General features: G+C 46.2%; 2 protein-coding genes across 4 annotated transcripts; one reads left to right on the forward strand and one right to left on the reverse strand.

The window, feature by feature from the left end:
* Window positions 1-5,479: 5,479 nt before the first annotated feature.
* On the reverse strand, window positions 5,480-21,019 carry KCTD2 (potassium channel tetramerization domain containing 2). Its single transcript, XM_025859795.2, has 6 exons — window positions 20,622-21,019; window positions 18,941-19,049; window positions 17,034-17,125; window positions 11,463-11,558; window positions 9,068-9,193; window positions 5,480-8,307 (listed from the first exon to the last, which is right to left on the reverse strand). The coding sequence occupies exons 1-6, from the start codon at window positions 20,958-20,960 to the stop codon at window positions 8,278-8,280; spliced, it is 792 nt and encodes a 263-aa protein (XP_025715580.1). The 5' UTR covers window positions 20,961-21,019; the 3' UTR covers window positions 5,480-8,277.
* Window positions 20,184-25,600, forward strand: ATP5PD (ATP synthase peripheral stalk subunit d). Of its 3 annotated transcripts, XM_073886153.1 has the most exons (7): window positions 20,184-20,329; window positions 21,167-21,287; window positions 22,962-23,092; window positions 23,571-23,667; window positions 24,568-24,639; window positions 25,141-25,203; window positions 25,350-25,600. In XM_073886153.1, exons 3-7 carry the CDS (start codon window positions 22,971-22,973, stop codon window positions 25,479-25,481), a joined length of 486 nt encoding a protein of 161 aa, XP_073742254.1. In that variant the 5' UTR covers window positions 20,184-20,329; window positions 21,167-21,287; window positions 22,962-22,970; the 3' UTR covers window positions 25,482-25,600. The 3 variants fall into 3 exon arrangements, with proteins under 3 accessions (XP_073742254.1, XP_073742253.1, XP_073742255.1); XM_073886152.1 differs by lacking the exon at window positions 20,184-20,329 and having other exon boundaries at window positions 21,116-21,287; XM_073886154.1 differs by lacking the exons at window positions 20,184-20,329; window positions 21,167-21,287 and adding an exon at window positions 21,297-21,851.
* The last annotated feature ends 238 nt before the right edge of the window (window positions 25,601-25,838 follow it).

The following is a 25,838-nucleotide window of genomic DNA, read 5'->3' on the forward strand; positions in this document are numbered from 1 at the left end:
AAATCTTTAAAAAAATAAATTTTTAAAAGTAATCTCTATACATGATGTGGGGCTCAAACTCACAATTCTTTTTTTTAAATTTTTTTATTAACATATAATGTATTATTTGTTTCAGTACAGGTCTGTGATTCATCAGTCTTACACAGTACACAGCGCTCACCATAGTACATACCTTCCCCAATGTCCATCACCCAGCCACCCCAGCCCTCCTACCCCCCTCCACTCCAGCAACCCTCAGTTTCTTTCCTGAGATTAAGAGTCTCTTATGGTTTGTCTCTGTCTCTGGTTTTGTCTTGTTTCATTTTTCCCTCCCTTCCCCTCTGATCCTTTGTCTTGTTTCTCAAATTCCTCATATCAGTGAGATCATATGATACTTGTGTCTTTCTCTGATTGACTTATTTCGCTTAGCATAATACCCTCTAGTTCTATCCATGTCATTGCAAATGGCAAGATTTCATTTTTTTGATGGCTGCATAATATTCCATTGTATATATATACCACATCTTCTTTATCCATTCATCTGTTGATGGACGTTTAGGCTCTTTCCATAGTGTGGCTATTGTGGACATTGTTGCTATAAACATTGGGGTGCAGGTGCCCCTTTGAACTATTACATTTGTATCTTTGGGGTAAGTACCCAGTAGTGCAATTGCATTGGGCTGGGTCATAGGGTAGCTCTATTTTCAACTTTTTGAGGAACCTCCATACTGTTTTCCAGAGTGGCCGCACCAGCTTGCATTCCCACCAACAGTGTGGGAGGGTTCCCCTTTCTCCGCATCCCCGCCAACATCTGTCGTTTCCTGACTTGTTAATTTTAGCCATTCTGACTGGTGTGAGGTGGTATCTCATGGAGGTTTTGACCTGATGCCAAGCGATGTTGAACACTTTTTCATGTGTCTGTTGGCCATTTGGATGTCTTCTTTGCAGAAATGTCTGTTCATGTCTTCTGTGCATTTCTTTTTTTTTATAAAGATTTTATTTATTTGAGAGAGAGAATGAGAGACAGAGAGCACGAGAGGGAAGAGGGTCAGAGGGTCAGAGGAAGAAGCAGACCCCCCGCTGAGCAGGGAGCCCGATGTAGGACTCGATCCCGGGACTCCAGGATCATGACCTGAGCCGAAGGCAGTCGCTTAACCAACTGAGCCACCCAGGCGCCCCTGCGCATTTCTTGATTGGATTATTTGTTCCTTGGGTGTTGAGTATGATAAGTTCTTTATAGATTTTGGATACTAGCCCTTTATCTGATATCTTCTCCCATTCTGTCGGTTGTCTTTTGGTTTTGTTGACTGTTTCCTTTGCTGTGCAAAAGCTTTTTATTTGGATGAAGTCCCAATAGTTCATTTTTGCCCTTGCATTCCCTTGCCTTTGGCTACGTGTCTAGGAAGAAGTTGCTGCGGCTGAGGTGGAAGAGGTGGCTGCCTGCCTTCTCCTCCAGGATTTTGATGGATTTCTGTCTCACATTCAGGTCTTTCCTTCATTTTGAGTCTGTTTTTGTGTACGGTGTAAGGAAATGGTCCAGTCTCATTCTTCTGCATGTGGCTGTCCAATTTTCCCAACACAATTTGTTGAAGAGACTGCCTTTTTTCCATTGGATATTTTTTCCTGCTTTGTCGAAGATTAGTTGACCATAGAGTTGAGGGTCCATTTCTGGGCTCTCTATTCTGTTCCATTGATCTATGTGTCTGTTTTTGTGCCATCGAGTCACATTTGAGTCACATGCTCTTCTGACTGAGCCAGCCAGGTACCCCCGAAGGACACCTTTTAATATTTCCTTTAATACAAGGTCTGCAGGTGACAAATATTCTCATGTTTTGGTTGTCAAAGACGCCTTTATATCATCTTCAATATTGAAGTGTATTTTCACGGGGAATAGAATTCTAGGTTGGCAGCTATTTTCTTTCAGCACTTAGGAGATTTAATTCCACTGTGTTCTGGTTTATATTTTTCTTTTTAAAGATTTTTATTTATTTATTGAGAGAGAGAGAATAATAGAGAGCATGAGAGGGGTGAGAGTCAGAGGGAGAAGCAAACTCCCTGCTGAGCAGGGAGTCCAATGCAGGACTCGATCCCAGGACTCCAGGATCATGACCTGGGCCAAAGGCAGTCACTTAACCAACTGAGCCACCCAGGCTCCCTGGTTTATATTTTTCTTTTGAGAGTTGGCTATAAGTCTTATTGTCCCTCCTTTGGAAGTAACTTTCCTCTCTGCTTTTGGTGGCTTTTAAGATTTTCTCCATATTTGTTTTCATCAGTTTTATTATAATATGTGTGTTTTTATTTCTCCTGCTTAGGATTTGTAGTGATTTTTTTTTTAAGATTTTATTTATTTGAGAGAGAGTGAGCACAAGCAGGGGGAAGTAGGAGAGGGAGTAGACTCCCCACTGAGCAGAGAACCCAATGTGGGGCTCGATCCCAGGACCCTGGAATCATGACCTGAGCCAGAGACACTTAACTGACTGAGCCACACAGTGCCACCCCCCCTCGCTTTTTTAAAGTAGGCTCCATGCCCAGTGTGGAGCCCAGTGCCAGGCTTGAAATTATGATCCTGAGATCAAGACCTTAGCTGAGATCAAGAGTCAGACACTTAACCAACTGAGCCACCCAGGCACCCCAGGATTTGGTACTGATTCTTGAATGCAAGGATGCTTTCTAAGTATCTCAATGGAGCTTGATTCCAGCTCGGAATTTTTATCCATCTGCCTCTGCCCAGGTTCTGAAGACTGTCCTCAGCCATTAGAGCAGCAGCTTGGTTATTTCCTCCCTGCCTCCGGCAGTTTTTGCTCGCACTCAGTGTTCTGCAGGCCTCCATGACTCAGCTTTGGTCATCAGTGCCTACTGCAGTTCTGGGCATGCAGTGGCTGTGCAGAAAATGGCAGCAAATAAGTGGATGTCTACTCTAGCCCTGTGATAGAGGTGACAGACCTGAGAAATACTAGCTGCAGGGTACAAACTATCCTTCTGCCAACGAACTTCCTGCACTTCCTCAACCTCAGGGTCTAGTTCAAGAATCTGTGAAGCCTTCCAATCCTCCTTTTTCAAATATGTACTTATTGGCTATCCATCACAATTTAACAAAGCAGGACATACTTTGAGGATGTTGTACTCTTTGATTTGCCAACTGTGTAGAGGGCGCATGTGCAAAGTTATCAGAATGAAATGTGAATAGAAGCAATAGCCTAGCCTTGCACATAAAGAATGATCGAGGAACACCTAAGGGATATTGCTCACAATTTCCTTACAGGAAAGCTAAGACATATACACAGCCTGGGGCGCCTGGCTGGCTCAGTCAGTACAGCATGCAACTGTTGATCTCAGAGTCCATGAGTTCAAGTCCCACATTGGGCATAGAGCTTGCTTTAAAAAAAAAAAAAAAAGTCATTTAGATAAATTTTCCCTTAAAAGGGTGTGTGTGTGTGTGTGTGCCTGGGTGGCTCAGTTGGCTAAGCATCTGACTTCGGCTCAGGTCATGATCTCGGGGTCCTGAGATTGAGCCCTGCATTGGGCTCCTTGCTCAGTGGAGAGTCTGCTTATCTCTCTGCTTCCCCTCCCACCGGCTCGTGCTCTCTCTCTCTCTCTCTCTCTCTCTCTCTCACTCTCAAATAAAATCTTAAAATAAAAAAATACACACAATCTTCTCTCCATGTTGTTTTGTTAGAAATCATTAACAGAAAAATGACATCAGCTGAAAACACATACATTTAGATATGAGACTTAGATTTTGAGCTGTCAAGCTTGACTTGGGGAAAATAAACACGGAGGAGGTAATAGCCACAAAAGAAAGCCCACAAGGGCAAAAGCTACAGCTTGCAAGGGCAAGAACTAGAATTAGTTAGATTGAGTTAAATGTCCATCGTAACATTTCATGGAAAACAATGATCTTAATAAAAATATTTTAAAGTAAAAATGAAAATAAAAATAGAAAACAGACAACTTAATTGCACTGTATAGAAAACTCATCAAGGAATTAAACTGGCTTAATGGAGTTAAGTTTACTCTAAGGGAAAGCTTTACTGATGGAAATCTGTGTGGTGTGATTCTTATTAAAAATTTAGCTCTGGGCCGTCACCTGGGCTTTATGACTGAGCAGATTCAGCAACAGTCAAACGATCTATTGCAAATGCTGATGCTGTATGGAGCCTCCAAGTGGTCCCTAACTGGAGAATTACCCTGAAGAACTCCAGGGTTTTGTAAAATATCCATGCCTTCTTTTGCAGATAACTCTTCTCCTTTTGAGAATCAGGTACCTAACCATGGAACATCAAGTGACCATGTGACCTGGACTGCTGGTCACCAACTAGGGGTTGTCTAACCCACCACGCCAATTTGAGTAGTTAACCTAGCCCAGAAATAGATGTCACGGTCTCTCAGACCTGGGAACAGTGAGTGTTGGCACTGTTTCATTGTTGGGGAGAGGGCAAGGTCACCTTGTGTAGAGTACCTGTATCGTGTTATGTAGAGACATAAAATTGTTTTTACTGTTTTAGGTTCAAATACACATCGAAGCATGTGTATGGATGCTAAGTGGCCAGAGGTGGCAGAACTGACTGTTCTTACCTCCCAGCGCCAGCCCCCCCTCCAGACTCTGCCCTGTGCCACTGGGGCTGGAAAGCTGCCAAGCACAATTCCCCTTTACCAGCTCGTTCCAGGACAGGTTCACCCATGGGGAACGTGAGAGGGAGACTGCAAGGCTAGAGGCAAAAAAGAAGGGACATGCTCTTTCCTGTTGCCAGAGAAACCACAGCAAACATGGCTTCGCTCTGGCGGCCACAGCTGGTCCCAGGAGTAGTGTGGTCCTAGAACCAGCCTCCCTGAGCCCCTGAGATGGCAGCATCTCCTTCACGGGGCCCCTCCTGCAAGCCTCTACCTTTTAACAGTCCCAACCTCTTCCCTTTGCTCCCCTGCCCTGGGAGCAATAACGGTGTCCGGCAGTCACTACGTCTGACACCTCAGTGTCCCTCGGGGCCCTTTCCTCCTTACCACCTGTTGACTGCTGTGGTCTCTTTCCCACTAGACCCTGGCTGATACAAACACATACCTTGTTTCTACATTTGTGTGTACACGATGTCTCCCCAACTGTAAGCACCCTCTGGGAGGGGACAATCTAATGCCTTCTGAGGGTCCCACACCCTGCCTGGTGCCTTCAGTGACCGATACTTAGCCTGCTGGTTACTTGTCTCACCTCACATTTATTCCTCATTCTCTACCATGCAGAGAAAATGGGCACCTAGCCACTTAATCTTCCAGGAAGATTTCTTTTCCCTTAAAAATGGTCTCATACTCTTCCCCTTCCCAACTCTTTGGTGGGTAGCCCATCTGTCCCCTGGAGGACAGAAGGCCCAACACCCCCTCAGGCAGCTTCAGCAGCAGGAGAAATGAGGACTTTATAAGAGGCCCTGGTAGGAAAGATACAGTGAAATTCATCTCCTGAGAACAGTTTGAGAATCATCAGTAGTGATGGGAAACCAAGGTGAGTCAGAGGTTTGTTTCATGTCTTTATTGACAAAAGAAGGTCACAGCATTTCAGACTTTATTCAAATACACAAACAGTAACAAATGGCACCCACAAGTGACAGACATGGTCCCTAACCTCTGGGTCAAAGGCCATGCTGGAGGGCGTGGGTGTCCTCTTGCCCCCCCCCCAGCATCTCTGTCCCTTCCTCCCCTACACCTCGCCGACACCCCTGAGATCAGTTAAGACTGCAGAAACGAAGTCGCTCTAGAGGAGGTTGGGCCATGCTTCACTGCCAAGGAGAAAGCAGGTTCTGAGGGAAAGACAGAAGCGCCCTATTGTGGCGTTTCCTAGAAGAGGCCAGGCTGTTTCGTGAACTGGGCCTGCGTGGCCCATGGCCTCGGGCCTGGGCACAGAATGAAGAAGGAAGACCCTCCCCACCTGGCAGCACTGGGCAGCTGGAGAGAATGTGGGTCACTGGCCATGTGACACCCCCAAAACGATGGTGAGACCTCTTTCCGAAGTCATCAGCCGGACTCTCCCAGGGGGAGAAGGCTTTCAGGAAAAAATACTGACTCGGTTCATAAAGGGCTGGGGTGAGTACTTTTGCAGAAACCTTAGGAAATGAATCATCCTCAGATTCAGGAGCACTGAACAACTGGCATTGGGTTGCCATGAGGAAGGAATCCTCACGAAAGCCAGCCCTCTAGGAGAGCAGAAATGTCACCTCTGTTTGTTCCTCTGCTGAGTAAGGGGCTCAGCAGCCTTTCTACAGAATCCACTGTGGGACTCTGAAAAGAGAAATGAGTAACCATGTGTTTCTGAGGGGCTCGCTCTCCTCTGCCCTCTGGTCCACCTTGCTTCACTCCTTTGTGCAGGCTGGGGAGCACGGCCATCACCAGGCATGCCCTGGGGAAGCAAATCTGATTGGGCTCCAGGCCCCAAATGAGGCTGCTTTCCCTCCTTTGAGTCAAATGTTACTTTTTTGAATTGGCCAAAGAGCACCTCTTCCAAAGTCCTCTGTCTTATTCTGGTCAGAGCAGCTTTTCCTTGACACTCTCAAATCTTTTTATTTTTTCTGAAAGATGATAGGATGATACCTGTGGCTTTTTTGAAAGGCTTTTCCGTAGGGAGAAGTTCCTATAACATTTTACAGCTGTAGAAATCGTGGGCACAGGCCAGAGTTCTGAGGTGCTGACGTCCACATGCACGCTCACATATCCGCAGACACCCCCGCACACACATTTCTATCCTGCTCTACACACAGGTAAGGTCAAAGCGAGAATCCTGAAGAAGTTATGCCATCTGCACATGGGCAGGTCACATGCGCAAAAGACATTTAGTACAGCCTGTAAGTCATTTCCAAAAATTACAGCTCCAGGCCCACCTAGGAAGCAACTGAGCTGTGGAGCAGACAGACACTCCGCTGCAGAGGAAGCCGGGAGTGACTGGCACGAGGTGGCTGTTACAGACGGAGGGTCCCATGGCACCTTCCCCTTCTCTGGGCCATCTGCCACACTAGGAAAGTCATCTAGGGAAAAATAAGGATTCTCTGGCCCTTTGCATTCGATGACTGCTCACCAAGACTCAAAAGCTCAGAGAGAAAATCCAGCTACAAACTCTGTGATCCCAGCCCAAAAGAGGGCTTTACTCCCCTCCTTGGTCAAACAAGCATTTGATTCTCCATGACATGGCACTCTGAAGAAAGAAGTGATGCTAAGGGTTGGCATCCTCGGACTGCCCAGCAAACACATACACTCTACCGGGGATGGTATGAGGTCACTGACACACCTGTCAGGCAAGTTTGTCAAGGTTAGAAACCGAGAATGGACACAAAAAAAATACTGAACGTTCAGTCAAGGCATTTCCAAGAGACAGTCACAGAAATAACACTTTTGGATACTACAACATAACACATTTGGCAACTTTCAAAGAAATGCTGTCCCCACCCCAAGCCATCAGAGGATCCCAAGTCCCTTTTATCTTCGGTCCAGTTTAAAAAGTCAGAGAAGGAAGATGGACCAACAGAGGGTGAGTGAAGGCTACAGACCAACTACCTGAAGCTCCCATCTGTCTGTGTGACAGAGTGCAGGATGCCACCTGCCCCAGACCTCCTCTTGGGGAGAAAGTAAGCTACTGGAGGTAAATGAGGCAAGGATGAACATGGTAGCAGGTGAGTGCCCCAAACCCAGAGCGGCAATCCCCAACCCCCACCCACAACCAAGGACACTCCATCGTCCCCTTCCTCAAAGAGGTTTTGTTCACAGGAATGTGGAGGTACTCTGGCAACTCTATCCTTTATGCAAAACCTCAATTCAATTTGACAAACTGAAGCCACGATCCTTGGCATCTGCTGCATTAGTTTGGGGTGCAGAGGAGGGGAAAGATAGTGTTACAAAGCAGCTGCGAACGTCCAACGTGGCACTCAGGTGAAAATATGGCGCAGCTCAGGGACGATCCTCTTTCATTTGCTCCAGCTTCCCTGAAGTACGGGCATGTACAAGGAGCTAAGCCTTCCTCTTCCCTTCCCACAGATGTCCATAAGGGCTCCAACTGGGAACCCATCCCAGCTGCGGTTATAAAGATTTGTCACAACACTGGCTAAGAAGACAAAAGCAGGTTTCTGAAAAGGTATTCTGCAGCCGGGAGCCGCATCTGTCTTCAGGTTCCTGTGGGTGGGGGCAGGGGTTCCTTTGGTTTTGACCAGAACACTTCTCCACTGGGGGGCCAGGCTCAGCTTTGCTTTGCAGTAGCTCGGTTAATGTACAGGAGCAAGATTTAACTTCACGAGGTGCTCTGCTGGGTTGCTCTCCTGTTGGTTAAGGAATTTACATCCGAGATCCTCTCTCCTGAAGAATCTGCAAGTGAAACATCGGGGAGAGGGCTGAGGCTTGGACTTTGCAGCGGACCAGCTTTTAGGCTGAGGCTGCTAAGCAGACTGCTGAGGGAAAAGGGACCCATGGCTGCTTTCCACTGGACCCTCGTGAGCAGCACAACAATCCTTGTTAAACCAGGAGGCAAGACAGGGCTACAGCCCTGACCTCCCCTGAAGAACTTCAGTTGTAAAAGACTCTTGCTGAACACCGTGGGGCCCCAAGATTACGTGTTGATGCCAAAGGAAATAGTTCAGACACACCATGTGCTGCTGACTTAGGAGTGCACGTGTGCGCATATGAGCCTGTGAGAGAACAGTGTACAGTTTTCCAGTAACTTAAGGTGAGGAGGTCACAAAGGTAACCAAATACCTTTTCTCTTGAGGCAGGGGAAAAAAAAAAGAGAACAGTTTCAAGGAATAAACACAAAATATTTTCCAATTTTGAGTTTCAGAATTCTCACGTTGTAGTAATTAGAGGGAATAAGATGTTTTCATTGATTTGACAGAGGGTATGTAAGTCTACCCTATTTCAGTACCCGTTTCCTAACTAAGAACCCTCAGTCTCTGCTCCATAAATCCTGATTTAAATTATAACAGTCAGAGACCAAAATGAAGGCAAAATGCAAAGCTTGCTTCAGAAGGAAAGGGAAGAAACCTCAAGCAACGAACGGTTCAGACAAAGCCCCCTGAGGGGCCGGAAACAAACGAGTCAGAGACAAAATTCTGATGATGCAATTTCTTACCTTTGCCTTTTCACTGGGCTCTATGACAATGCCATTGGTAGAATTATTTAGTTCTCTGGAGACAACACAGAGGAATTCTGCCTGATCCTCATTTCCATAGTTATAGGAAGATCCAATGCTGATTAGCTGACAGAACAAGAATACGGTGAACAGTCACCTTAAGGTACCAAAGTGCCACACAAATCCAACCCTCCTCCTGACCGAACTGTGTAGTTTTGCTTCTCATGGATGATGATTGTCTGGGACTATCAAGGCCCCGGGGGACATCTGGATCTCAGTTACTCACCAGGGCATCCTCAACGAACTTTCCCCAGAGAAGGAAAGTATGGGTTCTGCCAGGGTCTCCCCACCCAACCACTTGAAACAATCTCAAAGTCAGCGACTAGGATTAACATGATCATACTTCTTCTAGCAAACACCGAGGTGAATGAGAATGTTTCTGTGAATGAGAATGGACACTTGTTTCAGCCAAACACCTACACAAAGCTGGCTCATCTTTAGACAGAAGTCCTAGACCGGAGACTGGTACTCAGAAGGCTCTGGAAAGCACTGAATCACTGAAGAGTTACCATAAGCCATATGCTGCTGGAACTTTTAACCTTTTTAGCGAATTGAATTCAGGATTCAATTCTAAATAGGAAATACACATGCACAGGGAAAAATGGAGCCAAAGGGTAAGTCATCCGGGCAAGCATGTAGGGCCTCAAGTCAGAAGAACATGACTGGGAGTGCCTGGGTGGCTCAGTCTTTAAGCGTCTGCCTTCGGCTCAGGTCATGATCCCAGTGTCAGGGGACTGACCCCAGCATTGGGCTCCCCACTCCGCGGAAAGCCTGTTCTCCCTCTCCCACTCGCCCTGCTTGTGTTCCCTCTCTCTCTGTGTCTCTGTCAAAAAAATAAATAAAATCTTTCAAAAAAAAAAAAGAAGAACATGACTGACTTGCTCTATGAATGGGCTTTGGGCCCCTCTGCCTCCCTGTGCCTTAACTTCCTCATCCGTATAACAGAGTTAGTACAAACATGCCTCACCTGCCCCCAGCATATTAACAAGATGAGAAAAAGATTCAAAATTATTCACTGGTTTCATAAAGAATACTTAAAAGGGCCCCCGGGTGGCTCAGTCGGTTAAGCGTCTGCCTTTGGCTCAGGTCATGATCCCAAAGTCCCTGGATTGAGTCCTGCATCAGGCTCCCTGCTCAGTGGGGAGTCCGCTTCTCTCTCTGCCCCTCACCCCACTTTCATCCTCAATCTCTCTCAAATTAAAAAAAAAAAAAATCTTAAAAAAAATACTTAAAAAAATTTTTTTATAGTATTCTTTGCTTAAGACTTATACCAGGGAGGGGTGTCTGGCTGGCTCAGTAGGAGAAGCATGTGACTCTTGATTTCAGGGTCATGAGTTTGAGCCCCATGCTGGGTGTAGAGATTACTTAAAATCTTTGAAAAAGGAAAAAAGACATATCAGGGGAAATACTTGTGGAGTGGAAGTATGGCAACATTTTGCAGCCCCCACCTGATTAAGAACTAGGCCGACATACAAAGGCAGAATGGATTCAGCAGTGCAGGAAAATGTGAGGAATGATCCCATGTTGGCTCTGAAGGCGGAGACACCTGTATATTCAATCTATAACACAATGCTCTTAACAGGAAGCACAGCAGCTATTTGAGAAGGCGAGTTTATGGTGACCATTCAACTGACTCTTCAACTCTGCACAAAAATTGGCATGATCCACACAAAACTCTAACAATTCATTCTGTGCGTGAACACCCAGCCTCCCTGTGGTGAACACAATAAATGAGCTGAACAATTCTGCCATCTAATGGAAGAGAACAGTACAATTCTGACTGTGTGGCTTTGTTTGGATACTTCCGCCACGGCACAAAGCTGAAGGAACAGAAATGCACAGACTGATGGGAAACGGCCAGGCTACACTTCTCACCACCTCTGACTCCTTTCACATTACACCTGTTCATGCTTTTCTGGATGGATTACATATATATTTGGAATGATAGCATTCTCACCCTGGGGGAGGGAAAGGAAGGGCTGTTGCTGAATCCTAGCCCCCTTTAGGTACTTATTCTAGAATATGTCAACTGAGCACTTTTGAAAGGAATCCCTCTGAGGGAGGGAAAAACCCCAGAGAGGCACTTTCAAGCCTAAGCAAGCTGGCTGGCTCCCTCTGGGCACAATCAAATTGAAACTTGGATGTGAAGTCGGAAGACATGATACTATTCGGAATTCTCCCCAACTCATCCTGTATGACTGAGCAAATAATCCACACCAAGCGGCTCTTTCCCACGTTTCTGAACAGGTTCCCACCTGGCCCTACGAACCCCCTGGGTTATGAGCTGCCTATGGGTGGCGATGGTTTGAGGAGCGTGGCCTCCTGGGAAACATACCTGTTCGAATTTCCAACCATCAGACATAGTGGAGACCATCTGCGTAAGCTCCTCCTCCTGGCACTGTAGGACTCTGTACACGTGCTTCACAGGGCCCTGTGACAACCAATAGACTTTGAAGAACAATCTCAAGGACACAACAGTTTGCAGCTGCCCTGGTGAGGCTCTTCCCAAAAACAAACACCGAAAAGGAGTTTGCTTGGACATTTTTTTCTGGACAGCCACACACTAGCCCCTCTGACAAGGAGCAATGTCATTTTTCAATAAAAACTTATCCAAGGAAAGAAAGAAAAAAAAGGCCAAAGGCTATGAATTAGTGGGTAAAATAATTCTGAAGTTCAGAGAAATGAATTACGTGCTTAGATTTCATCTATTTCCCAAAGTAGAAAATAGAATAAAATCACTTTGGACAAGAAATTCATATCATCTTAAGTGGTTCATATCTAACATACATGCTGAAAATGTGGACCATATTTTGGTTTATTCAGAGTGAAACCTTATTATGGGAATAATATATTAAATAGGAATCCCACAATATACCAATGTTCAAACCACTTTTACCCTCTGCTGATGGTACCTGACAGTGAAAGTGTTTCAGTGTTAAATGGTAGCATTCCCATTACAAAAGCGTATACTAAAAAATAAATATTTGGTCTTTGTTCCTGGTTCCTAGCACAGAGCTCCTAAAATCCTTGCAATTTCTTGAGGGATAAAAATGTCTTTTTTGTGCTAATGACTGGTCCCCAGAAAGACCAAGCACCATTAGAAGGTTAGAACATCCAGTCCTATTTGCTGACTTTGGACCTCAGTGGGAGGGAGAGGAACTGAAGACTGAATTCGATCACCAACGGCCAATGATTTAATTAGTTGTGCCTACATAATGAAACATCCTTAAAAACTCCCCAACCCTGGGGTTCAGGGGGCTTCCAAGTTGGCAAACATAACCAGGGGCCAGGCAAGCAGTACATCCCAGGAAGGCTCCTGTGCTCAGACCCCACCCCATGTCTCTCTCCATCTGGCTGTTCCTTGTCTCCTAGAGATAAACTTTAATAGTAAGTGAGCATTTTCCTGGGTTCTAGGAGTTGTTCTAGTAAATTACTGAACGCAAAGGGAGATGTCATGGGAACCCTTCAATTTGTAACCACGATGGACAGAAGTGCAGGTAGCCTGGGGACCTGGGAGGTGGCACTGGCGTCTGAAGTGTGGGACTGAGCCCTGAAACCTGTAGAAAGTTACTATGTATTAGTTAGCGTCAGGATAGGATAAGCTGTTGGACACCCAGGTGGTGTCGGAGATTCAGACAGAAGTAATTCTTTTTTTTTTTTTAAGATTTTATTTATTTACTTGAGAGAGAGAATGAGAGAGAAAGCACATGAGAGGGGGGAGGGTCAGAGGGAGAAACAGACTCCCTGCCGAGCAGGGAGCCCAATGCGGGACTCGATCCCGGGACTCCAGGATCATGACCTGAGCCGAAGGCAGTCGCCCAACCAACTGAGACACCCAGGCGCCCAGAAGTAATTTTTTTTAACATTTTTTATTTTTTATTATTTTTTTAATTGTTTAAAAAATTTTTTTAAATTTATTTGACAGAGAGACGAGAGAGGGAACACAAGCAGGGGGAGTGGGAGAGGGAGAAGCAGGCTTCCTGCTGAGCAGGGAGCGTGATGCGAGGCTCGATCCCAGAACCCTGGGATCATGACCTGAGCCAAAGGCAGACGCTTAACAACTGAGCCACCCAGGCGCCCCCAGACCGAAGTCATTTGCTAGCCCACTCAACTCTGGAAAAGAAGTTAGAACCAGAATCAAAAAGAATGAATGCCCCAAAGTTGCAGCACTAAGGCCCCTACACTTTATCCACAGGAGAACCCCTCACATTTAGGACTTGGCCTGTGAGACTTAAAAGCCAAAGTCAGGGGGCGCCTGGGTGGCTCACTCAGTTAAGCGTCTGCCTTCGGCTCACGTCACGATCTCAGGGTCCTGGGATCGAGCCCTGTGTCAGGTTCTCTGCTCAGTGGGGAGTCTGCTTCTCCCTCTCACTCTCCCTCTGTTCCATCTCTTTCTCTCAAATCAATCAATCAAATTTTATTATTTTTTTTAAGATTTTATTTATTTATTTGACGGAGAGAGACACAGCGAGAGAGGGAACACAAGCAGGGGGAGTGGGAGAGGGGGAAGCAGGCTTCCCGCGGAGCAGGGAGCCCGATGTGGGGCCCGATCCCAGGACCCTGGGATCATGACCTGAGCCGAAGGCAGACGCTTAACAACTGAGCCACCCAGGCGCCCCAATCGATCAATCTTTAAAAAAAAAACAAAACCCAAAGTCAGGTGAGGGCAAGGGTTGCTGCAGGGAGGCACGCTCACCAGATGAAAGCTCTTGTTCATAGAAGAACAATTAGAGGCAAACAGGAAGACTCTGTGTTTGTCAATCTCAGACCATTCGGTGTTGGGTCCAACAGCTGCACACCCACTGCCCGTCCCAAAGGACATGAGGCATTTGTTAGAGCACAAAGAGCAACGGAAGCTCAGAACAATGATGTCCCATCATGCAGAGACTGGTTATATTCACAGGATTTTAGGAAAATATGGACTGTTTCCTTAAGAAAAATGGAAATTGGGCTTTAGTACTTTTTCAAAAGGATGACTGGGCTTCAGTTATCTGGAAAATTGGTTTTGGAAGAACTCACTACTGGGGAAATACTGGCTCAACAAAAGCAGCTCTGGATTATGGAGCGCTACAAGCCCAGAGTGTTTATTCCCTTCCGCTCCCGTCTTCCGCGGGACACTGGTGTTAGCGCAGTGTCTTGCCTGAGTCAGGTGGTGCCTGTCGGGATGGAGGCAGCGCCGGGGCTCGGGCCGGTCTGCCAACAACGCTGTGCTCTTTCTTCCATGTTGTCCCCTTCCGGACCGAATGCACTGTTGTTACATGAGTACCAAGAGAAACATTCCCTCCACATAAAATATAGAACGAATCTCGGAAAGATTTCAATGATCTCTAATCACGTATTTTGGAAACAACCAAGAGTTTTATGTTATAAAATGATATTCATGATACTCAGAGTATCATGATACTGGCGACAACTGTCAAAGCCCCAGGTATTTAAGATGTATGTATTACCTCTTTTTAATTTTTCTCTTCAAAAGTAAACCACAGGTGTTCTCTAATGCACTAAGATTAATGACCTAACAAAAAAATATTATCAGAGACAGCAAAGTAGAAGAGTGGTGGCAGCCACCAGAAGAGTTGAGAAGTCACTAAAAAGTGGGGTGGGACACCCACATCTTGGGCTTTGCCTGAATCCCTGTCACGTGTGTCTCCTTGAAATATAGACCAGTTATGGGCACCTGGCTAGCTCAGTCGGAGCATGTGGCTCTTAATCTTGGGGTTGTGAGTTCCAGCCCCATGTTGGGTAGAGAGATTATGTATTTATTTATTTATTTAAAGATTTTATTTATTTATTTGACAGAGAGGGACACAGCAAGAGAGGGAACACAAGAAGGGGGAGCAAGAGAGGGAGAAGCAGGCTTCCCGCGGAGCAGGGAGCCTGATGTGGGGCTCGATCCCAGGACTCGAGGATCATGACCTGAGCTGAAGGCAGACGGTTAACAATTGAGCCACCCAGACGCCCCTGAGATTATTTAAAATCTCAAAGAAAAAAAAATAGGCAAGTTAAAGGAGATAATGTGTTTGAAGGGACAGCCACAAAAATACAAATGGCCAATTTCACCTTTGAGCGGTCTGTGACACATATAAAAGAGAGTGTTTTTGAACCACCTCAAATCCACTGCTCAGAGTTTCACTAAATAAAAAAGACAGATGGAAAGATCAGTTAGCATCAAAAAGGCCTTGACATCCCTAGAACAAAAAAGCTTCCAACTGGGTCTACATCCACAAGCCTTCAGAACCTAGAGGACTAATTAATTTAATTGCTGCTTAATCGCTGTCATCAAACAGATCTTACAATGCCCTCAAGGACTGAGCTAATGGCAAAGAACTGAGAACATTCGGGGTTGAATGGCTTCAAATTACATAATTCATGGTACCATCACAACCGACACTAAGCAATCAAAAGTTTTTTTGGAATGTGGATAATTGAGGCTAAAGCTAGGTTTTCAGAACGTCCAGCTACTAAGTATCTACAATAGAGAAAGATGCCACGTACCTATAATCCGAGATGGCAACAAGATTGTTGCCACCAGATCACAGTTCGTATGGTAAATTGCAAACCAACTATAAATTCATTTCTGAACATTAAAAAGAAGGCTTTCAGCCATCAGCCAGAAGGAAGAAAACTAAATAAGCTCTTCTTTCCACCTTCGCAAACTACTACAGATAAAGTGAGTAAGAAAAGTCATTTTTTATCATAGATGTCAGTTATCCAATCAGATAAACTCCATCTGGAGCCAGAAAACTTGGATATATGAAGTCTAACATAGAAAGGAACTATTTTTTACTTTTTGTTTTGTTTTGACTTTTGAAAAGAAACATTGCCTTCTGAATCACAGGAAAATTCTACATTGCAATAGACTGGATCTCAGGAAAGCATCCATCACCAGGAGCTGATGGGATAAGAGGCAAGTCAGGCTACAAGACAGATGGTCACAGTGGAGTCCGATGCTGCCCTGTCACTGCAGTTGTACCTTCTTAAAATAGAGCCTATACAGGAAAGGGAACGTCTGTTTCCCTGCTAGACTTCAAGCTTCTAGAGGGCACAGACCCTCTCCTAGGAGGCAGAGAATCTCAAGGGCCTAAAAGATGCCACTGTGGCCACTTATGACATGTGATGGGTGATGTGATGTGAAATAAGCTCTGTGTGCCCTACTGTCTTCTCAAACTAGGTGGCAAATTGTGTGTTTTGTTGTTGTTGTTGTTGTTACTCTATCTACTGACTTAATATAAAAACCCAGACTTCATAATAAACAGAGAAGCTTGAGATTATTTCCTCAGAAGCATGATTCACAAGCAGTTCCTGAAGTCTAGGCCACGAGACTGGTTTCACATGGCTATCAGGAGCTGAACGGGACGTGATCACACTTTAAAAAAGGCTGGTCCTAACAGTGGCCAACAGGTGGAAGCAAGAGCTCGCTGGGCCTTTATGTGAAGGGGGACAGATACTCTGTCTGCAAGAACAAGTTTCCAGACCTAAAGTGGGGTGGGCTCCTCCTGCTACCAAATGGTGAGCAGCCACAACCTCTCCTTCTTTTAAAGGGACAGGAGGGCTGTTTTGTTTTGTTATGTGTTCTTCTGTTTCCTTGTTCTGTAGAAGTCCGGTGGCGAATGCGCTGTCTGCCTGGCGGATGGACCGTGTTCCACACAGACCTCCAGCTTTAAGGGGAGAGGTAGCTCTTGCCTGACAGCACATCATCCCTTTCAAATCCCACCCAGACACAGCGACAAAGAGCCACTGAGACCTTTTCCCTTTAAGAGTTCAAAACCCGTGGGGTGCCTGGCTGGCTCAGTCGGTGGACCTTGTGACTCCTGATCTTAGGGTCATGAGTTCCAGCCCCACACTGGCTGAAGAGATTAAAAATAAAATCTTATTAAAAAAAAAAAAAGAGTTCAAAACCTATTACCTGAGAAGTTCTGTTCTCATTGTCCCGTATCCGTTCCTTTACCAGCCGCACAAGAGATGCAATGTTGTAAAACTCCGCTTCTTCCAAAACACCTAGGACAAGGACCAAACTGTAGTTAGAGATGTGTGTGTTCCCCAGAAAACAGCAATAGGCTGAAGTTTCCATGTTTACTAAGAACTGCATTTTTCAAATGGAAGCCTAGTCTCACTCCTTCAGCCTGGTAAACATTTCTTTGCTGTTTAGGGTGTACCCATTTCCTTCTCTCCAGAGTGAGTGCATCAAGCTCTGGGTCTGCTCTGTTCACTCTGTTTCACCCCTGCAGTTTCCCACTTGGCACCTTCCCCGACTCTCCCTGCACCTGCCCATTAGCTGCAGGACACCTTTTCCCATATGTCACTTACTTCCTGGAACTGGTCATATTGGAGAACTCCTGAGCTTGCAATGCTTACCCAGTTTGTCCTAAAAATGACGAGGGGTGGGTGTATATAAATTTATGTGGACCAGATTTAATAGGATGCTTATTATTTGAACGACATAAAACGACATAAAAATTACTGAAAGAATGCTGTGCTAAATAAAATCAAAGGCCTTGGACAGGACAACTAAGGGGGATGTGTGATCTGGTATCAGACAAAAACACTTGCTATAAAAAATGTTATTGGAACAGCTGATAAAATTGGAATATAAGCTGCAGATACAAGTATTTATCAATATTAAATTTCCTGAACTCGATAACTATACTGTACCCTTGTTCTTGGGAAATACACTGAAGTATTAAGGGGTGAATCTGTAATTTAGTCTCAAATAGTTCAGAAGTAAAAACTGGTGGGGAAGGGAGGAAGGACAGGAGGGGAGAGACAGAACGGATGATAACACAAGTATGACAAAAAAAATGTTAAAAATTGGTGAATCGGGGAGTTCTCTGTGCTATTCTTGCCCCTTTCTCTGAGTTTGAAATAGTTTCAAAATAGAAAACAATTTTTTTAAAGACTTCAGAAAAGATGCTGAAGCTTTCTCTTTTCAAGAAACAAGATTATCCGTGAGGTAGTAATTATTGAAACTGGATGGTGGGTGCATGGAATTTATTGTACTATTCCCATTATTTTTGTATGCATTTGAAATGTTAAAAAAACAAAGAGAGCGAGCATGCGAGTCCTCTTTTTACTGGTCGAAACAGATATGTTTTGCAGCCACTTCATTAACTAGCACAGCCATTACAGCTTTCTTACTCAGAGCTAAAGCTTCCAGGTCAGGGTGCCCTGGATTTAGGGACAGGCTCCAATCTTCAACTGAATGTCTTTGGTGAGACCACGCCAAGCCTTTTAGAAAGATGTCTAGACCCACTTACAGTCCAGATGCCCTACAAACCGAAGACATGAGGCAACCGATGACACACCTGACAATGGACTGGAGAATGAATTAGGTCAGCTGCAAAAATTTACAAGGAAGCATGAGACCAGTCTTAAAAGAAATGAGGCCAAGCCTTTATTATTTTTTATAGCTGCAAGTTCAAACTAAAATTGAAAATATAAATAATTAATGTCAGAGGTGTGATGCTTCGGGCTACAGACATTCACTGCTCGCAGGCACATAAGTAAAAGTAAAAAGGGACCCTGACAATTCTGCAGGTTTGGAGAATGCTCCTGAAGCTATCTGCAAACTGCAAAACTGAGCTACCTATTTTCCTTCTCCTTCAGGAGGCTGAACAGAGCCCAGTGGGGATCCCTTAAGCAAGACTTCCTCAGATAAGACTAGGTAACAAGAGACTCCCTGCTCACTTTCATAAACCTTTACTACACCTGCACATGAACTTGGATGAAAATGTCAAAAAAAATTTCAAATCTGTGAAACAGCTTTAAAGATATGGCCCGAATTTTGAAAATGCCCAGTTCAAACATTGTTCTTACCTTCTTCTGCCAACTCCTTTGTAATGATGAGTTTCCCATGGCGGAGGTAGTTTAGGATAGGACCAAAGTAGGTGGGGTCCCTGTCAATCAGATAGGCCCCTGTCTCGTCCTGTCAACCAAACACAAAGGCATCACTCTGGAGCTTTCAGACTAAGTCTTGGCAGGGTTTCAGCGTCTCCGTCACAATTCATTAGTGAGAGGGCAAGTTTTGCTAGACGTTGCTTATCATAAACTACAGGCAAGAAGGCTAGCTTTACGTATCTTGTACTCTGAGATCGTTTCAGGTGGGGTGTTACAATGTCTAGTCACGTCATCCAGGCATTTACTTGAACTTTAAAATCTTTACCTGGACACAATTACCACCATTCTTCTATGGGATATCTGTTGTAAAGAAAAGGGAAGAAAATGCCACAGTTTGATTATTTAAATCTCTGCTTGAGATGGACATTCTGACTTCTCTACTTCCCCCAAATCACATTCCTAATTCTAAGAAAACCTCTGTATAGCTGGCAATACTCCTGAGCTCAAGGCCAACATCATTGGGAGTCTGCATTGCCAGCTGTAACTCACACACCCCAGTTCTGTGCCCAGAGGAAGCTTGGCACTGCCAGGACTTGGCGCTGAGCAGCTTTAATCCTACTCATCTTTACAGTAAAAGGAACAAGAAGAAACTGGCTTCTATTGCAACAAGAGAGATTTAGGGTAGATAAAAATAATTCCTTTATAAGGAAAGGTTTTGGAATTTCTTTAAAGTTACGGCAGGACAGGTTTCCATCGATCAGAGATTAGAGAGGTAGATGTTGAATAAATAAAATCAGCCTATCTTTACCAAACCCAACTCTATTTCAATGTAACTGGCTGAGTGCTATATAGAATAGAAGGTGGTGTAAGCTATGGTCAACGCCTTTAAACTGGCAACTAAATGATGAATGTGTAAAGTTAATAAACAACACTTCAAACTGGAAATGGTTTAGAAATGTCTCGTCACCTCTCAACTTTTGGTTAGCAGCCATGCCTCTTGCTCAACAGCATTCTTCAGTTTTCATTTTCCGATGGCCTTAACCAGTCGGCTCAGGTTTGCACTGGCAACTGGTAATCTCTTTCCAAGGCGTGCATCTGAGCTCTAATACGGTCCTAACACAGTTACTGTTACCAGATACGAGCTCAGGGCCCAGGACCACAGGAAAGAAGTGTGGTATCATGAGAAGCACTTCCTGCAGCTGTCAGACCCAGGCTTTTACCCAACTTGGCAGAAGGGTCCGAAAGGAAGTCTGAGAAAGCTACAAAGATGCCTTCGCTCACCCTGACCCAGCTCTGGACGCATCTGGCACAGGGCAGTGAGGGGCTGACGAGGAGCCAGGGGGAAACTCATGCAGATCTGAGGGGCGGGTATGAGAGGTGTAGAGAGGAATACGGAGAAGGGGTGTGGAGTGGGTTCTTGTGGGTGCGGGTGGGCACTGTGTGGGGAACGAGTCGCTGAGAGCGAAGGGCGGGGTCAGAGAGAAAGCCACAGAGGATGGGGGAGAATAGCCCCCAGGGCCAGCCTGGCGGGGGAGGGGTGGGGAGGGGGCTCCAGCCCGAAAAGCCCGCCTGTGAGGAGCGTGTCGCAGGAATCTGGGGACGAGCTAGGAGGCACGAAGGGGGTCCGATGGCCGGGAGCGCGCCCGAGGGCGGGGCGCACCTTGTCCGAGTCCAGCTCCGGGTCCTCCTGGCAGCAGAGGCGACACAGGAAAGACTTGGGCTCCCGGCCTAGGGTCTGTCTGGTGGTCACGAAGTAGGTGCCGCCCACGTTCAGCCGGACCCAGCGGGCCGCACCGCCGCCCCCTGCCCGCTCTGGCGGTCCGGGACCCGGTTCCAGCGGCGGCGCAGTAGCGGCGGGCGGGCGGCCGTGCCCGCGGGGCGTGGGGCCGGCGGGGCGAGGGCTGGGGGGCCCGCGGCCCGGGCCGCCCCCGTCGCTCAGCCCGCTCCCGCCACCCCCTCCCAGCCCCGCCATCGCCGGGTCCAGCTGCAGCTCCGCCATCTTGGGCCGCCACCGCCGCCGCTGCCCGCGCGCCGCCGGGCCGGCCCATCTCTCGGCAGGGAGAGCCGGGCCGGCCCATCGGCGGGGGTGGGGCTCGGGGGAGAGGGACGGGAGCGCCCCCAACCAGCACCCGGGGACCCGTGAGGGGGAGGTGCTGCGCCCGCCCTCAGGGGCGGGCTTTCCGGAACCAGCCTCCATTTCTACAGGCTGGCCTGCAAAGCAAGGCCCGCCCCTTCAGCTTTGGGGTTGGCTCAGGGAGGCTTTCCGGTGACCCAGTTCCGTTCCTTGCTGCTGTGGACTCTAGGCCGCCGGGGTCGGTGAAGGTGAGTGGGGTTTGGGAGCGGTGGGCCCGACACCGGCGGGCTGCCCTGTTTTGCCCCCTCCAGACCTTGTGCCGACCCTGTCGCACTCCTGACGAGGAGGCCGGGCCTTGCGATTGGCTCGCTGACAGAGCGAGCTGCTGTAGCTGCTGCCGCCGCCGCTCTGCTCGGAGCTCCTTACCTTTCCCCTCCCCCGCGCGAGGTCGTCGGGCCGGGCTGTGACCCTGCCGCCTCTGACCGAGGTGCTTCCCACACCTTGCCTCGTTCGGTCCGCCCCCAGCGCGGCCGAAGTGGGCAGTCCGGTGTGGGGGCTGGGGAAACGTTACCCAGAGAGAGCGTTAAGTTGTTGAGTGAGGGACACTCCGTCTCATCCTGAGGGTTCCCACATTGGAGAGTGTGGAGCGCTCAGAGCTTCTCAAGTGCAGGGTTCGCGTACCCTTTCAACAGATACTGACCGAGCACCTCCTGTGCGCCTGACCTGTTGTTCTGGGCGCTGAGGATTCAGCAAAACAAGGGACAAAAACCCATTTATGAAGCCTGCCTGTACTGGTGCTTGGAAGGAAAAGTCTCTGTAAGGGCGCTTATTTCTTTGGCGTCTTTAAAAAAAAGTCATCTGCGATGGTACTGGATGGCTTAGTCCGTGGAGCATGCGACTCTTGATCTCTGGGTTGTAAGTTTGAAACCCACGCTGGGTGTAGAGATGACTTAAAATAAAAGTCACCTGCCTATCATCTCCACTCCTGGAAACAAGCTATTGCTGAGAGGGAAGGAAAGCAAGAGGCAGGAGTTGGACCAGTTCCTTTTTAAGATCCCGAGGAGAATTTCTTCCGCCTCCCTTGTGATCCACCCCATAGTTTGCAAACGCCTTTTGACATTTCAGTCTTTCCCCTAATGTCTGGCACTGATCTTAAATTTAGTTTGACTATTTTCCCATTTTCTTAGTTTAAAAAAAAATGGCTGTGACCACTTTGCACCTTCTCTCAGATTCACATATGTCTTGAATACCCCTGTGAAGGGTATTACTAGAATACACAGGGTATGTGCTAGTGCTGCAGAGGATAATCAGACATGAATAGGAAGGTACAGGTATTACCAATCAGGTAGCGAGTGAGTAGAGAGCCCCTTAAGCTCGGTAAGACTGTAGGGCAGATTGATGTGCACAATTTCACTTGGTACTTTTAACAGCCTTCTGAGGTAAACAGGGCTATTATCCCCTAGGAAATTCTGGCCTAGGGTCTGCTCTATTTAAGCTTTGTTGAAACTTGTGTATGTGTTAGGTAGGTTCTGTGCACTGGAGAATCTGAATGAAACACATGCAGTCGGAGTGGAAATGTATTCAAATGGTTCACTTTTATGCAGCGTGTATTACTTTAGCAGTATTTCCAAAGGTACATGAAGAGCAAACACTAGAGACCTGGGCTTTTAAGGATGAGTAGGAGTTGCGGAATAAGAGGGGCACTGTCTTGGGGAAAATGATGTAGTTATATGCCAGGTTGCATCCCTTGAATTTGAAAAGCTAAACTGTCCTTATTTAGTAATCCTGATTCCTTTAGTTGATAAATGTACTCCTTAAGCTCTCAGGATGCTGATCTATTTCTTAAAGATTTGCATGTTTCTAAGGTGCCCTTTAAAGGATTCTCGGTAAGAGCCCTGTTTTGATCTGACCTGTTTTATTTTCCAGGATCTCAAGATGGCTGCGCGAAAACTTGCTCTAAAAACCATTGACTGGGTAGCTTTTGGGGAGATCATACCCCGAAACCAGAAGGCCATTGCTAACTCCCTGAAATCCTGGAATGAGACACTTACCTCCAGGTCAGTACCATTCTGAGTGGGACCTTCTTAACTTGCTACTGAATATGGAAGCAAAACAGTGGTTTGGAATTACATATGGATTTCTGATGTTCTTCTGATATAAGGAAATCCACACATAGAGGTGCCTGGGTGACTCAAGTCAGTTAAGCTTCCGACTGTTGGTTTCGGCTCAGGTCATGATCTCATGGGTTGTGAGATTGTGTCCCAGGTCAGGCTCCATGCTCAGAGGGGAGTCTGCTTGAGATTCTCTCCCTCTGCCCCTCGCCCCCCACTCGAGGACGCTGTCTCTCTAAAATAAATAAATCTTTTTTTAAAAGAAAGCATACATTTTTCCAAATGAAAGTAGTTTTTTGGCATTCCTATGATCTCCCTCCTGGAGAAAAGTGTGATGATAGCTCTAGGCCATAGGAATAAGGACGTACTATGAATTTTCTGTTGCTCATAGACCAATTTTAACTTTTCTTTTCCGTGTGAGCAGACTGGCTACTCTCCCTGAGAAACCACCTGCTATCGACTGGGCTTACTACAAGGCCAATGTGGCAAAGGCTGGTTTGGTAGATGACTTTGAGAAGAAGGTGAGACTTCAGGCACCTAAAGCACTGGTCTTGTAGTGTGGCTTGGTGGGTGCGGAGCAGAACAGTAGGTAATTAGATATTCAGGATGACAGCATGGGAACAAGGGTGCTGTTAACAGATCCCAGGGGAAGTTCAGGAAAGATGGGTGTAGATTTATATGGTAAATATGTGCACAGAATTCAGGGTCTTATTCAGCAAGTTTCTTATCCAGAGAAACAGTCCAGTATGTTATTAATCAGGGAGGCAGAGGGCTATGGAGTTAAATGTTTCCATTCCAACTCTTCCTCAATTATTTTTTAGCCCCTCACCTGTGTCCCTAACATCTTTTCTACCCTTTCACTGTTTTCTTCCTTTTTCTGCTTTTTACTGTGCTTTTGGCTTAATTTCTCGTCCACCTAGCCTCTTCTGACATTTACATGTTAAACCTTAGTATCCATAATTTATTTATTCGTTTGACAGATGCTTTTCGAAGGCCTACTCTGTGCCAGGTATAGTGCTCCATGCTGGGCCCATAAGGCTAGGCAGTCTTCTAAGGAGACCATCTTCATCACCATTATGTAAACATTACTTTTGCCAATCAGTCCATTAGAGGTTCGTTTGAAAGAGAAATCAGAGTTTAGAACTACAAGGTTCTAGGAGGCCATTTTTTAGGTCATCAAATCCAGCTGTCCTTCTCAGATGAAGAAACTGAAGCTCATCGTAATAAAGAATTGTCCAGTTAGTGACAGGACTGAAAACCTTGAGCTCCTGTTTTCAGGCTAATATTCTTACCGCTACAACACTCTAGATGCATACTGGTTTCCTGTTTGAGAATGTGTTTTTATCTGTAAGGATTGGGGTCTTTGAGCCCTTTCTTTGGATTCCCAGGTATATTAATAACAACTGTCCCTGTGTTTGTAGTTTAATGCCCTGAAAGTTCCTGTGCCAGAGGATAAATATACTGTTCAGGTGGATGCTGAAGAAAAAGAAGATGTAAGTAGTTGAGACTCTTACTTATTTTAAAATTCTCTTAATTCCTGATGGCTCTATATTTCTTAGAAGTTAGGTTAAGGTAGAGGGAATTAAAAGGAGCACCTAACTATTTGCTTGAAAGTATGAAAGCCAAATGTGGGAAGCCAGGTGGCTCCACCAAAGAGAAGTGTGGCTAGGGGGTCAGGTGGCTTGTCCTGACATTCAGTAACCGGCCCCTGTGAAACATGGGCATTTTGTAGGTTGTCTAGGCGAGTAATTTGCTGATGAACCCTGGTCCTGCTATTGTAAGCTGGTTCTCCTGTATGGGCGTCTTTGTGAATTTAGGAAAAGCTGCAGTTTGCTTCCCAAAGCAAGCACCCACCAGGAGTCGGGGCAGCCATGTGTTCTCCATGCAGAGTGGGAAAGCAAGAGTGGTGGGCTCTGGGACTTCTGTTTTTTTTTGAGCCTTAGGGTCAGGACAGTACAACTTGGTTTCAAAACAATATCTCCCTTCTCTTTAAGGTGAAAAGTTGTGCCGAGTTTTTGTCTCTCTCAAAGGCCAGGATTGAGGAATATGAAAAAGAGGTAAGGACCAGCCTTGGCCTTTGGATGTAATATGTTTTTTATCTCTCATGGCCACACATCTTTCACCTAGTGGCAGTAACCTACCTTGGGTTCTTTTTTGCATCTCTGTGGCCCTGTTTACCTTAACACAATTCCCCTCTTTCCAGCTGGAGAAGATGAGGAACATAATTCCATTTGATCAGATGACCATTGAGGACCTGAATGAAGTCTTCCCAGAAACCAGATTAGACAAGAAGAAGTATCCCTATTGGCCTCACAAGCCAATTGAGAATTTATAAACTTGAGTTGGGGAGAAAGCTCTGGCCCTCGTGTTGTAAATGCTGGACATTAAAAATAATGATACGGTGCTGTGTGTCTGCCCTTTTGCAGTTGAGATAATTATAACTCTGAGATGCCATCACTAGAGGTGGACTTTTTGTTAAAATGGAAAGGTGAGCCTACAGGTGTGTACTGGTCTAGCTATCTAATGGTAGGATGTGTAAGAGCCAGTTAGTTCCCAGGGCTGCTGAAATCTGAACAAATCACAATAGGGCTGATTGACAGTGCACTGCATTGGACTATGTTAAGAGGAATCATCTGATGCCCTTGAACTTCTCTTTGCATTCAAACCACTGGTTCCTAAGCAGTGCTCCCTT

Source organism: Callorhinus ursinus, unplaced genomic scaffold, assembly GCF_003265705.2.
Source record: "Callorhinus ursinus isolate GAN/ISIS: 27379988/994484 unplaced genomic scaffold, GSC_fseal_2.0 scaffold68, whole genome shotgun sequence".
NCBI classification, from domain to species: domain Eukaryota; kingdom Metazoa; phylum Chordata; class Mammalia; order Carnivora; family Otariidae; genus Callorhinus; species Callorhinus ursinus.